The sequence below is a fragment of the Lepidothrix coronata genome, unplaced genomic scaffold (genome assembly GCF_001604755.1).
Source record: "Lepidothrix coronata isolate B3197 unplaced genomic scaffold, Lepidothrix_coronata-1.0 Scaffold209, whole genome shotgun sequence".
NCBI lineage: Eukaryota > Metazoa > Chordata > Aves > Passeriformes > Pipridae > Lepidothrix > Lepidothrix coronata.
Genome location: NW_016690389.1, coordinates 1,084 through 13,402, shown reverse-complemented (window position 1 = coordinate 13,402; position 12,319 = coordinate 1,084). Strand labels below are relative to the sequence as shown.

Genomic DNA, 12,319 nt, shown 5'->3' with positions numbered 1-12,319 from the left:
TGGAAGTTTCATTAATGCAGTTATACATTGTTACACAACTGTGGATATTACAAATAGCATGGGAGTCTTCACTCTGAATAAGTATTGTAGAATTCTATTAAAAACAGATTTTTGTGTGGGAAAGTAATGTCTTGTCTGATCTAGAGACATGGGTAAGAAGGGAGGAACAGAATTTCAGAACTGACTGTTTTGGGTAAGTTTGAGTCTATTTTTTAGTAAGGTCTTGAGGGATCATGTATGACAGCAGGAAAAAAATTATAATTCCTCTTCTTTTTAAACATTGCAAGATTGTGATGGAACAATAGTATGTTTTAAGGGTAAATTTAGAAATTCTGACCTGATATTTTAAGGGAGGTGATTTGTGAGTTTGTTCTTCCTATCAAGTGCACAATACATACAGGCATGCATCTCATCTGGCTGAAGAGATGGTGTTCATCACAGCATCCTTTTTAATTCTGTTCACTTCTGCCTTGGAATTGTATTTTCTTAGAGAAAGGCTAAGAAAATGCAAACTGTAAAATTATACACTCTCACTCCCAAATTTAAGCATCATATCTCTAATAATGCCATTAATCAGTCACGTGATAATGCGTTGTAAATGAGGTTATTTTTTTTTTTTATTTTGTTTAAAAAAATACTTGAAAAAGTCTAGCTGTGTACAACAAAACTCAACAGACAGATAATGATAGTGGCTATGTTCTTAATGTAAGAGACTCCAGAATTAATAATATCTATAGAATACAATTGTCTGGTTTATCAGGGGGGTAGGCTGGAGGATGGTGGAATTGTCTAGTTCCTCTTATTTCAGCCAAGGTAAATAATCTGATAACAGAATGCCCTTTAAACTTGGAACTCAGGAGTTTGTGAGGGGAACAGTGTTCAATAAGTTTAAATTGTTCCCTAAGCTTGTTGCCTGATTTCACTGTAAAATGATAAATTCTACTCTCTTTACTGATGGTAAACTATGTCAAATGGAAGTAAAATCCTGCAAGTCTAGCGTTATTGTGTTTGGAGAACTAAAAGAAATGAAAACTGTTTTTTTCAACGAATTAACTTGTTGCAAAATACCATAGACACTAAGGTATTTGCTGAATACCTTTGAAAAGTCAGTTAATTATTTACAAAAGTAATACTTAGGGAGTTTTCACAGGTAGTAGAAACTGTTGATAGAGACAGTAAAGAAGATGAGATTTAAAAGCTGTTTTTTCATCCTAGTCACCATATGTTCAGGCAAACTCTTTGCAGAAGGTAAATACACTGAATTCTATTGTTATTAAAATACATTGAATCTAAAATATGCATTCTAGGTAGCTTAAGTGCAGTATCCTTCATCTCTTTACTGAGTAAACACTGCTTTTTAAAGCAGTGTTGTGACATGGCTGATGATCGCAATTCAGCTGTTGCTGATTCCTACCTAAGCTTCAAAGCTGTAATATTGAAAGGTTCAGACTTTAGTTCAGAAGAGGTTTCTTTTGAAATGTCTTTGAGCTGTTCTGAGGCACTTACACAAATTGAATTCTGTATTATTAAAACATTTTGTATATCAAAGTGTCTGGGTGATTGAAGTGTTCTCCCTTTGCCACAAAGCAAACCAGTGGAAGTTAAAGGGAACATGCAGAAGTTAATGTGGGGTGGTTCTACATTTCCTATGCTTATTTTCAGCATTGATGAAGATTCCTGGGTTTATATAGTTTACGTGGCACTTGAACTGCAACATATTTGTTGCAATTACCTCTCTTCACCAGATTTTTGTGCTTATGCAAAGCAGTTGAAATTAAACTGATGCCCTTTAGAAAGTCAAAAGGTATGTAGGTAGCAACCATGTCTGTTTTAATTATGTGCAGATCTTAATTACCCTCAGGTTAGGTTTTTGTTTTGGTTTTTTTTTTTATTTAGATGTGATGCTGTGGCTGTGTGAGGAAAGTAACTATTAAAAAAAGTTATCTGGGCACTTTCTATTTATTAAAACCACTAAATTTGCAGAAAATTCTAACAAATGTAGTAAATTCTAGTGGCATTGAGTGAGGGAGAAATAGTTTTTTATTTTTGGTTCTGTGTCAGGTGAATGTAGCAGTGGGAACTTGTGCAAAAATTCTGCTCAATTACGATGAGATTCATAGGTGGCAAATCCGTTTTTAAAACGGAATTCTTTAGATTAGATTGCCTTGGAGAGAATTTTTGAGACCCAGAGAATAAAATTTTGAGAAATCCGTAAGTTTAGCTTTTTTTTTTGTTTGTTAGTTTGTTTTCTGGTTGGTGGGAGGTTTTATTTGTTTGGTTTAGTTTTTGTTGTTGTTTGGTTGCTTTGGTTTCATTATTTTGGTTTTCTTAAGTATCTTAATGTCATATTCAGCACTATTCTTTTTAAAGATTTTCTTCTGTTACCGGTTTGGGGTTTTTTTTATTGCCATTCTGCTTGTTCTTTGCTTACTCTCCACTTCTTTCTTTTCTCTTGACTGTTCTTAAATTCCCTTTCTTAAGCATGTTTAACTCCTATATTGTCTCCTGGCACTTTGTCCTACTTTTCTGATAATGTTTGCAGAATTGAGGAGCCAGGGCACAGCTAATCTCGACACTGGTCTCACTGGATTTTACAGTAGGCATTGGTATGTTTGTGCAGCAAAGGATACTCATGCTTCTGGATGAAATAAAGAATAAAATAAATGTGTCCTGCATCAGTTTTGCCCAGTTCACATTAGGAAGTTTCAATCTACAGCTGATATTCCTGTGAACCTAAAGAACAAAAGCTGATAAAACTGTAATATATCTTAATTTCATCAAGTCTTAAAAGGCTCCTCATTCTTGTAAGTATTCAGAATTTCATTCTCCTTGTTTGAAAGCCCGAATCAGTCAAACTGATATGAACATTTTTGCATTAACTTATTTAATATCTGGGCTGCAATATTTAGTGAGAAATATATTTATCATTTTGCAGGTAAACCTTGTGACTTGCCACACATAGAAAATGGGAAGATTGCCCAGTACTATTACAGTTTCAAAAGTTATTATTTCCCTATGCATAAAGACAAAAAGCTTTCCTATTCCTGTATGGTGGGTTACACAACTGAAACCGGGACTCAAGATGGAAGAATAACCTGTACAGCAAACGGATGGTCTCCAGTGCCACGATGCTACAGTGAGTTAGCTTTATTCACCTCCTTGTGCTTCTGGCAGGAAAATTTTCTTGCTGGTTTTCCTGGAAAATACAGGAACAGAAGCCACATAGCAGAAGGGATAATTTCTAAAAGCTAGGACAAGGTGAAATCAAACCTTTATGTATACAAACTACATAAGTTTATATATGGAATATTTTTACAATAATATATATTTTAAGGGCTTTTAACCTTTTATGTTCTATAAGAACATCAAGAAAGATGCCCAGTTTCCTTAGTTTTGGAAAACTAATAAATAGTTGTCCCTTAGATGTATATCCTTTCGAGGCTTTCCTACCTCTATATTCCTTGATTGTATTCCATGTTTGGAGTACAAACCATTGGTCTGATGTATTGTTTGATGATTAAAGCAGAGTTTCTTCAATAGATCAAGAGAACAAGATCAGCTCAGTATAGCTGGAAAGCCCTCCTTTTCATTACCAGAGAAGAAAAATGTTCCATTCTTTCTTTCTAACCAAGCTGTTGTCTTTCATTCAGGAAAATGCAGCAAGCCTCTTTTGGAAAATGGCTTTTTTTATGGCACAGAAATGTACTTCAAAATCCATGAGAAATTGCAATACAAATGTAATCCAGGCTATCACACTCCAAGTGGTGGTACTGAAGATACAGTACAGTGTCAGCCAGACGGATGGTCCTTCCAGCCAAGCTGTACTGAAAAATTGGGTAGGATTCTGCATTTTTTCTCCTATATAATCAGTTGTATATATTTCCGCTGTCCTTGCTGTAGCTGTAGGGTCAAAGTGCCTGTATCAGGTTGTCATTGGAGTACTAAAGCAAGTTCTCAGCTGTACCTCTTGGAAAGAAGCTGTCAGATTTCACATGCTGCTAGTTTTGTGAATTTGTTTAGATATAATTATGTGTGGACGGAATCGGTATAGATGAAATCACATTGTTTCAAATAAATCCATTGCCCTACAAACTTTCTTTCCAAATGATGACTGGAAAACTCGTGTAAACCACTGCATTTGTAGTTATTGTTTGCCAAGATTTCGCGTGGGATATGACCCCTTTTAAAGCGTATCTCAGAAAAATTTTAGATTAATTACTTGAAACGAAGAGAGCAAGTAATTTTATGCATATGCTTTATTTATTTAAGAGTCATGTCAAGTACCCAATTTACGTCACGGCCGCTACTTCACAGCCCAGAAGGAGCTTCGAGTGAACGAAACGCTGCTGTACCGGTGCGATGAGGGATATCGTACGGCGGGAGGGAGCGCTACAGAGGCAGCAGTGTGTCTGACATATGGGTGGGCCCTTACTCCAAACTGCACCAGTAGGTCATGGCCTGCAAAATAATTTGGTTTGAAATGTGATTTATTCTACAAGTTAACAAAAGAGACTTGTTTTACCAGCCGTTGGAGGTGGAAAGCCTTCCTCAGCTGGTTTTCACTGCTGTGTTTTCTTCCTAGGAATAACTTGCTCCTCTTTGAGTGCAGTAGCTCATGGAGGTTTCTATCCTGTGAAGAAAATCTATGAAGAGGGAGATGTAGTTCACTTCTTCTGTGACAAACATTATTCTGTCACTGAATTTGACTTAATTCAATGTTATTATTTCGGGTGGCATCCAGACCCTCCTGTATGTGAAGGTACCTTATTTTTATAGTTTTACTATGAAAAACTAACACCTTCTTACATGAGATGCTTTATGAAACCAAAATAAAAATACGGGTTTTGTACCAGTTCCTAGCCTAAATATAAACCAAGTTTTGACCAAAGGGCAGGGAGCCAGGGTAGTAGGAAGGGAAGCAATGATAACTGGAATTACTTTTCAACGGGCTCTAGCAATCCAGCAGATACTGCCTCTCACTGTTGTTTCTCTATGTTATATCCTGGAGAAGCAGGAATCAACAATTACAGGGAATTTATTAGCCCTGAAGCTCACTTAACTGTGTTCAAATTACATGAAGGTTTAACCAAGCATGCTTAATCCTGCCCTGTGGGATGGGAACATGCCTCTAAAGAGGAATTAAAAATAAAATTTATAACGAGTTCCTCCTTAGCTTGTGGTACTTTTCAGCCTCACCAAACTTTACGTGTTTTCAACAGAATTGACTAAAAGATCATTTGTTCTGAAGACAGAAACACATCTTTAGCAATTGCTATCAGTTCTCCAGTCATTGGGGGATAATGGAGTCTCAGAAAATAAACTTTCAAAAGAATGAAAGATCTAGTGAACCAGATGAGATATAGAGCAGAAAGCAGTAGAAATCAACATTTAGAGTAGCTTAGACCCCAGCCCTGTATTTATTCTGATGACACAGCAGGAACTTTTCCTGAGCGAGTGCAGAGAAGGTGGGGATGCTCAGGAGGAAGAAAACAAGGCCTAAATCTAGTTGTGAGGATACAGTAATTGCAAACTTAATTTGGGGATAGGAAATGGGCTATGATTATTGCTGCTTCTGTAGCATTAGAATTAATACATAACCTGCTTTAAATATTATATGAATGGAGAGTAAAGGAAATCTCTATTTCCTGAAGTCCTTTAAAGAACGTTTTTATTAAGTCTATGCAGAGAAATTACAAATTTCTTTATAGCAGTACAATAGCATAGTACCTCTATTTTATATTTGTTGAGCATAAAATTACTTTTTTGGTCTGGTCTCCCATTTTATTAAGAAAATGGGAGTAAGAAATTACTCTGGATCAGCCAAAAATGCCATTTGAGTGATCGGCTTGCATGGTGTGTAGTAAACTTGATTGTGTACATGGTTTTGGTGAGAAAAGAATATGCATTTTTTATTTTCAGATGTAAAAAATAAATGTCCTCCACCCCCACTTCCTCCTCATGGCCATATCACCACAGTTAGAAGAACGTATCATAATGGAGACAAAGTTCGTATACAGTGCCAAAGGACCTTTGAAATAAGAGGATCTGAGGAAATCCGGTGTGAAGAAGGAAAATGGACAGCACCCCCTATTTGTATTGGTTAGTACTTTTGTGAAAGAATGACAACTGAATAGAAATGATTCTCCAAACAGTGCTTTAATTTTCTGGAGAGCCCCAGTTTCCATATCTGCAAAACTGTTTGTTTTCCTCTGTTAAAAGGCTTGAGAGGTAAAGTGCTGCATATTTTGCAGTCAGTCTGTGGTTCCCAGGTTACAGAGAAAGGATGAGCTAGGTGAATTCATCTGACATCTGTGACAACTTCCCTGGAAGATTTGGATTATTACATTTTACAAGGCATCAGTGTCTCTCTGTTTTTGTACTTGAAAATGAGTTGTTTCTGAGAAAACTGGTTCTGTGCTTCTGCTCTGGTTACAGGAGCTATGGATGAACAGGAGTCTGAGGCCCCACCATCACTGAAGTCAGATGAAGCAATAAGGGCAAACAAAACATATGGAAATGAAGAAATGAGTAGGTGAACATTGCTTTTCTATTCAAAAAGGACTCTCCAATGCTATTATAGGCATTTTATGACTACTGTCACTACTCTTTTGCTATAAGACAATTCTTTGGTCTTGAAAATGCTTGCATGTGCTACAGCTGTCAGTGTAGCAGTCTCAACTAATTAAATTGTTGCTTGTTTGTAATGATTATAAACTACAATAAGCCTGTTCTGTATTTGTAATTTTATTTCATACATTAGCATTTGCTTTTAATAATTTTTTTACCCATTAATATTATTTGAACATGCAAATTTGGTGTTCCTTTGATTAACAGTTCCGGTGGGGTTTCTTTTATTCATTTTGAACCACACATGGGTGAAACATTTCAAGTTACAAATAGATGGTCTCATCACAGAAAAAGAACTAATCCGTATTGAATGTAAATCAGAAAGAGTCAAAAGCAGACATAAATGAAGTGTGCAGAGGGAAATAAAATGCATGTCTGTAATTCAGTAACGCAAGTTTAGACTTTCTGAAAATGAAATTTGGAAAAGAAATTTTATTGCTTTACATTTTACTTGTATGCAGTTTTTTGGCTCAGTCTAGTATTGGTCTAATACTTTTACCAGTGTTAACACTGTTCTAATCTAACTAAGATCTAATTGCTTATCTCCCCACCTCATCTCAGAAATGCAGCAAGACTGTACCTCTCCACCTGTGATTAAAAATGGTGCTGTTCTTGGTCCATTATTGGCAAGTTACAAAAATGGTTCCTCAGTAGAATATGGTTGTCAGCATTACCACTTTTTGGATGGACCTAGAACTGTTTACTGCAATCAAGGAAACTGGACAGAACAACCAAATTGCTTAGGTAAGTCTTGTAAGAAAAAGCAAATTTTGTCACACGTAATGTAGAAATGGAAAACTGGAAAGAACCTCTAAATAATCTTTTCATTACCACCTTTTTTCTTTTATTTGGGTTAATAAAGATTCCAGAAATAGAGGGATGAACCAAACCAAATATACCAAGGTGTCTCATGCTAGGTGTCCTCTGGCCTGTTCTTAAAACCCCCCACTAAAATAGATTCCCCTGTTTTCCTGAGTGAGCTTTTCTAGAACACAGCTATCTCTGTTACCTAGGCGGATTTTCCAATTTCTTTCTACCATATTCTTCATTCAGTTAATTTCTTTCTGAGTTTCAATGCTGTTCAAAACAATGTCTAGAACTCCCACTAGAAATCTACCAATGCTAGCAGGAATACTGCTTCTGGTGATATACTAGAGCTGTTTGTTTATCTTTCCTTCCCTCCTGTAATGAAATAATTCTATTTTACTAACATGCTTTGTTAAATTGTCTCCCTTTTACATTTGCAATCTACTGGGAAAATGAAAATAAACAACCAGTTCAGTTTTAATTACTTATTTCTAAATGAATAAAATTTACCTTGTCTTGATTGAAAGGCCCAGGTCAGCATTTTTAATCTGAAGACTCATATTTAACAAATCCTGTGAAATAATGAAATCCTGTGAGTCTTACTTTTCACCTAAGCATCCAAATAACCACATCATCCTTTCCATGTTTTCTGAGATTTCTTTTCAACCCTCACCTAATCAGACCAGAAAGAGCACATGCTGTAGTTAGGTTCAGGAAAATATCCGTTCAAGTTTATTTTTACGCTGCAGTCACCAGACCGCCTAATACCTGAGTTCTCCTTGCCTTTTCCTCAGCAAAGCATTAGTAAGGGCCTCTATCAGCCAATGATTCTCATGGAACTTGTAGAAATTTATAAGTGACCCTCTGTCAGGCTTCATTGAAGTGGTTTCAGAAGTGAACGAGGTTAACCATCTAATGGGAAGCTGATGTCATCCTGATGTGATCCTGGCACTAAGTTTTAAGAAACCTGTCAGAAGGTATCCAAAGCAATATTGACCTTGAATAACCTGAAAAAGCCCAAAGAAGAACACAAAATTTCCAAAATATTTTTGGAAGATCTCTAAATTCTTTTCATGGAGACAAAACAAAAAGCAAAGAAAAGGGAATTGTCAAATCACTTCTTTAGGGTAGCAGTGTAAACTTACTGTGTATCAGGTACTGCTATCCTGAAAGGGCTTACCAAACCTGTCAGCCAAATCTGACAGGTTAATTTTGATGGACGGCTATTTTCATATAAAAAGTCCTTTCCAGTTACAGTAAAGAAGATCTTTTCTTTTTCAATGGTAAACCTATGCTGCCATATCTTTACAAATGCATGTAAAATCCAAATTTTGTCATAAGCATGTGTTTTCTGTGATTTACTGTTCCCAGTTTAGACTTCCTTTTGCATGTTTTTTTTTTTGCTACATCAGCCCATTTCTTTAGATTTGTATTTTTTATGCATCAATAGTTCTTTTCTTTTTCTTGCAAGATTCAGAAACATTTTAGAACTATTTATTTGGATTTCTTTCTTTGCTTCTCCAAAACGGAGCTAAGAAATCAGTTAAGGTTGTTTTTTATTTCCTAGAACCATGCACTCTTAATGTAACTGATATGGACAGCAACAACATAGAGTTGAAATGGAGACAGGAAGAGTTAATTTTCCTACATGGAGATCTCATAGAGTTTGAATGTAAACAGGGATATAATTTTCTCCACACTACCATTCTGTCCCCTGGGAGGACACAGTGTGACCACGGCAGACTGAAATATCCAAAATGTGTTATGCAAGGTAAAACAATAATTTTTTATTACCTTCCTTTTTAATGAATCAGTTTTAGCTCTGTTTAGAAACAATTTGCTTTGGCAGTGCAGGCCTACAGTCTGTTGTAAATAATACATGTTTAGGCTTCAACAACACAGATATGAACAGATATCTTGCACAAGACAACTCTGTTGTTTAATACATCCAAGCATGGGAAAATTATACACATTCCTGTGATGGGCAAGGCTGTGGAAAGGAGGGAGAACCTCTTCTTCAAGCCCAGAGGACTGAAAGCTCTGTAGAAAGACAACTATAAAAAGAAATCCTTTGTGTGCCCCCAATTTCTGGTAAAGCTGCTGCTTTGTTAGTTTCTTATGCTGAATGTTTTTCAATTGTTTTTCACGTTATTCCAGCTCCTACAGAAAAATGTGACTCTCCACCATCTATTGCAAATGGAGCTCTTACTCTCCCACCACTGACCCAGTATGACAGTGGTTCCTCAGTTCAGTATAGTTGCTCTGACTATCATTTTTTGGAAGGATCTGAGAGAATCTACTGTTCTAAAGGGCAGTGGACTTTGCCACCAGTTTGTATAGGTAGGTGTGATAAGATAAATCAGCTCCTATTTCTCTATATAATTCATAGAACATTTGGGAAGTGACCCGTAAAGGCCATCCCCTAAAGTCCATCCCCCCTGCAATAAGCAGGGATATCTTCAGCTGGATCAGGTTGCTCAGAGTCCTGTTCAGCCTGACAGTGAATGTTTCCACAGATGGGGAACTACCTCTCTGGTAAAGCTGATCCGGTATTTTACAACCTTCATTGTAAAAATGTCTTCCTTATGTCTAGGCTGAATTTAGTTTAAAACCATTACCTTCTGTCTTATTGCTACAGCCCCTACTAAAAAGTCTGTCTTCATCTCTTCCTATAGAGCCATGTACTTTGTCAAAAAATGAAATGGAGAAAAATAATGTGCTGCTGCAAGGCTTCTATGCAAATCAGGTTTACTTTTACCACGGGGATTATGTTGGATTTTACTGTAAACAGAACCATTTTGGAGCAGAATCTGGTACAACTTTATTTCAAGTACAGTGTAAGAGAGGACAGCTGACGTATCCGAGGTGTGTTGAAAGAGGAAAATAAGTCTGGACTCCAGGAAAGCCTATAGGAAAGGTATGTACATGTTCTTTTTCTACTGTTCCCAGCTGAATTAAGATGGCCTATATTTTCAAGGTCACTACAGTCAGCTTTGAGAAATGAGTGTTCAGCGGCATTGCTGGGTCTGAGCTGAAGGGGGAGGGAAGTGCAAGTGCTTTGTGGTGTGAGGATTAGCAGTGCAGCAGAAGGATGCAAGATTGGCATACACGTGGAAAATTTGGGATGAAGGAGTTTTACAAGGCCTACAGTGCTCAACTTGGGGATGCATCACAACCTGCAGGACTTGAGCCATGACAAGAAGACACTGAGCAAAGTAGTGCCCTTTGTGAGGATACTGATAGCATGAGCGATTTTGTGACTACAGAGTATGCCTAAATGGAGATTTAATTTCATGCCCTTCAAATGTATATTTAGCTGTACTTTGACAGTGAGAAAGGAGAGGCTTGTTACTTTGTACATCTTAACAGCACCCCATGTCTCCTTTCACAGGTAAGGAGCCTCTAAAGGACAAGGCTTGAGGAACAAGATAAATCAGAAAGTATTAAAAAAAAATCTTTAAGGGATCTATAAAACCATTTAAAACATAATAATATGCAAATTTTACTGAGTTGTTAAAATATTAATAATTATAATTAAGAATATTAAAATATCCAATCCAACTACTTTGTATGATTTCCTATGACACTTAAATATGGGTATCCTTAAGGCTCTGCCTGTGAATATGTGTGACTGAAGATATGAAGAAAATTCAGGAATGTGGACAATGTTTGCCTTGCACCCATTTTAGTTGGTTTTAATAAAAAAGCCAGTATAAGGGTTTCTTCTGTATTTTATGTCTAAACTCCATCTATCTGTGAAATCAGTGCATGCATGGTGTTCTGTATGGGTTTCCAAGGTTTTTGCAAGTGTTACATGAATAAATAAAACAAAAAAAGAAATTAAAGCATTTGAGAAATAGATAAATTCTGCTTATTTAATCAAAACCCTGTATAGATTGTAATTTCTGTTTTCCAGTTAAGTTCTCATTTCTGTGGTACATAACTGAGGAATCTGACTTTGGTCTTGGTATAAATTCATGGATCAGGGCAATTCCTGTAACAGTTCAAGTTTTGAATGTTGGATGTGCTGCTTCAGACTGGCCTGTTTTAACCGAGGTAAGCTTGTGTCCCAGGGAAGTTTCAACAACTTATATTGGCTTTAAAATATTTCATGTAATGAAGTTGGTGGGCTTGATGCCCAGACTCCTTTCTTTTGAGAAGCTCTGGATGAAGCATAAGAATATTTGCTAAATGTAAAAATACCCTTGTCTTTAAAGAGCAAACTGGGGAAAACAGAGAGAGAGGGATTAAAAGTCAGTTGCTGGAACAGCTTTTGGAGGCAGAATTCCTTTACCCCCGCCTGCCACTTCCTCTGAATAGGCTGAATGTGCATCTGTTAGCAGAGGGTAGGATGAGGCAGACTGCAGACATGAAGACAGCGTCTTGTTACTGAAGTTTGAAAATGCTTCGTGTACTTGAGCTTCATGTGAGCCTGCTGTCACTAAATCACCCCTTTTAGTAACACACCACCTTTTTTGTATTTATTGTTTTAATGTTAGTGTAGCAGTAGAATATCTTCTCCTGACCCTTGATGTCCCTGTGAGTGTCACTAGGTCAGCTGCAGCTTTCCTAACGTTATCCATACATGCCAACTCAATGCCATGGACAGCTCAGCTTACAGTCTGTTTTTGCCTCAAGCTCCTGTACATTGATTTCTTTTCTGCTTCAGAGATCTATGTCAAGTCCCGGATTCATCAAGCCAGTCCTGGTAGATGTGTTTTTCTTCCTGAAGACCAAACTGGAATATTCTTGTGCTTGTAAGATTCTGTCCTTCAAGACTGTAAGCTTCTCTGGATTTCTCTATGACTCCCAAGCAATCCCACCTACTAGTCTCCTAAAACAGTCAAAATCATGCTCTCCTAGGGTGCCTGATTTGTACTCTACT

At 36.9% G+C, this 12,319-nt stretch overlaps 1 protein-coding gene across 3 annotated transcripts; it reads left to right on the top strand.

Annotated features, from left to right (window-relative positions):
• The first annotated feature begins 1,120 nt into the window (after positions 1 to 1,120).
• On the top strand, positions 1,121 to 11,297 carry F13B (coagulation factor XIII B chain). Of its 3 annotated transcripts, none has more exons than XM_017832953.1 (13): positions 1,157 to 1,248; positions 2,621 to 2,804; positions 2,936 to 3,136; positions 3,651 to 3,836; positions 4,270 to 4,446; positions 4,583 to 4,759; positions 5,920 to 6,099; positions 6,436 to 6,528; positions 7,189 to 7,371; positions 9,002 to 9,205; positions 9,592 to 9,774; positions 10,110 to 10,351; positions 10,826 to 11,297. In XM_017832953.1, exons 3-12 carry the CDS (start codon positions 3,016 to 3,018, stop codon positions 10,319 to 10,321), a joined length of 1,716 nt encoding a protein of 571 aa, XP_017688442.1. In that variant the 5' UTR covers positions 1,157 to 1,248; positions 2,621 to 2,804; positions 2,936 to 3,015; the 3' UTR covers positions 10,322 to 10,351; positions 10,826 to 11,297. The 3 variants fall into 3 exon arrangements, with proteins under 3 accessions (XP_017688440.1, XP_017688442.1, XP_017688441.1); XM_017832952.1 differs by having other exon boundaries at positions 1,169 to 1,248; positions 2,543 to 2,804; XM_017832951.1 differs by lacking the exon at positions 2,621 to 2,804 and having other exon boundaries at positions 1,121 to 1,248; positions 10,826 to 11,296.
• Positions 11,298 to 12,319: the final 1,022 nt, after the last annotated feature.

What these genes read in the sequence shown, in the direction of transcription:
- F13B (XM_017832951.1), top strand. Translation starts at nt 1,185, where the DNA reads ATGAGATTTAAAAGCTGTTTTTTCATCCTAGTCACCATATGTTCAGGC. An exon ending in ATATGGAAATGAAGAAATGA is followed by an intron (nt 6,529 to 7,188) that starts GTAGGTGAACAT and finishes ACCTCATCTCAG; the next exon opens with AAATGCAGCAAGACTGTACC. An exon ending in AGAACAACCAAATTGCTTAG is followed by an intron (nt 7,372 to 9,001) that starts GTAAGTCTTGTA and finishes TTTATTTCCTAG; the next exon opens with AACCATGCACTCTTAATGTA.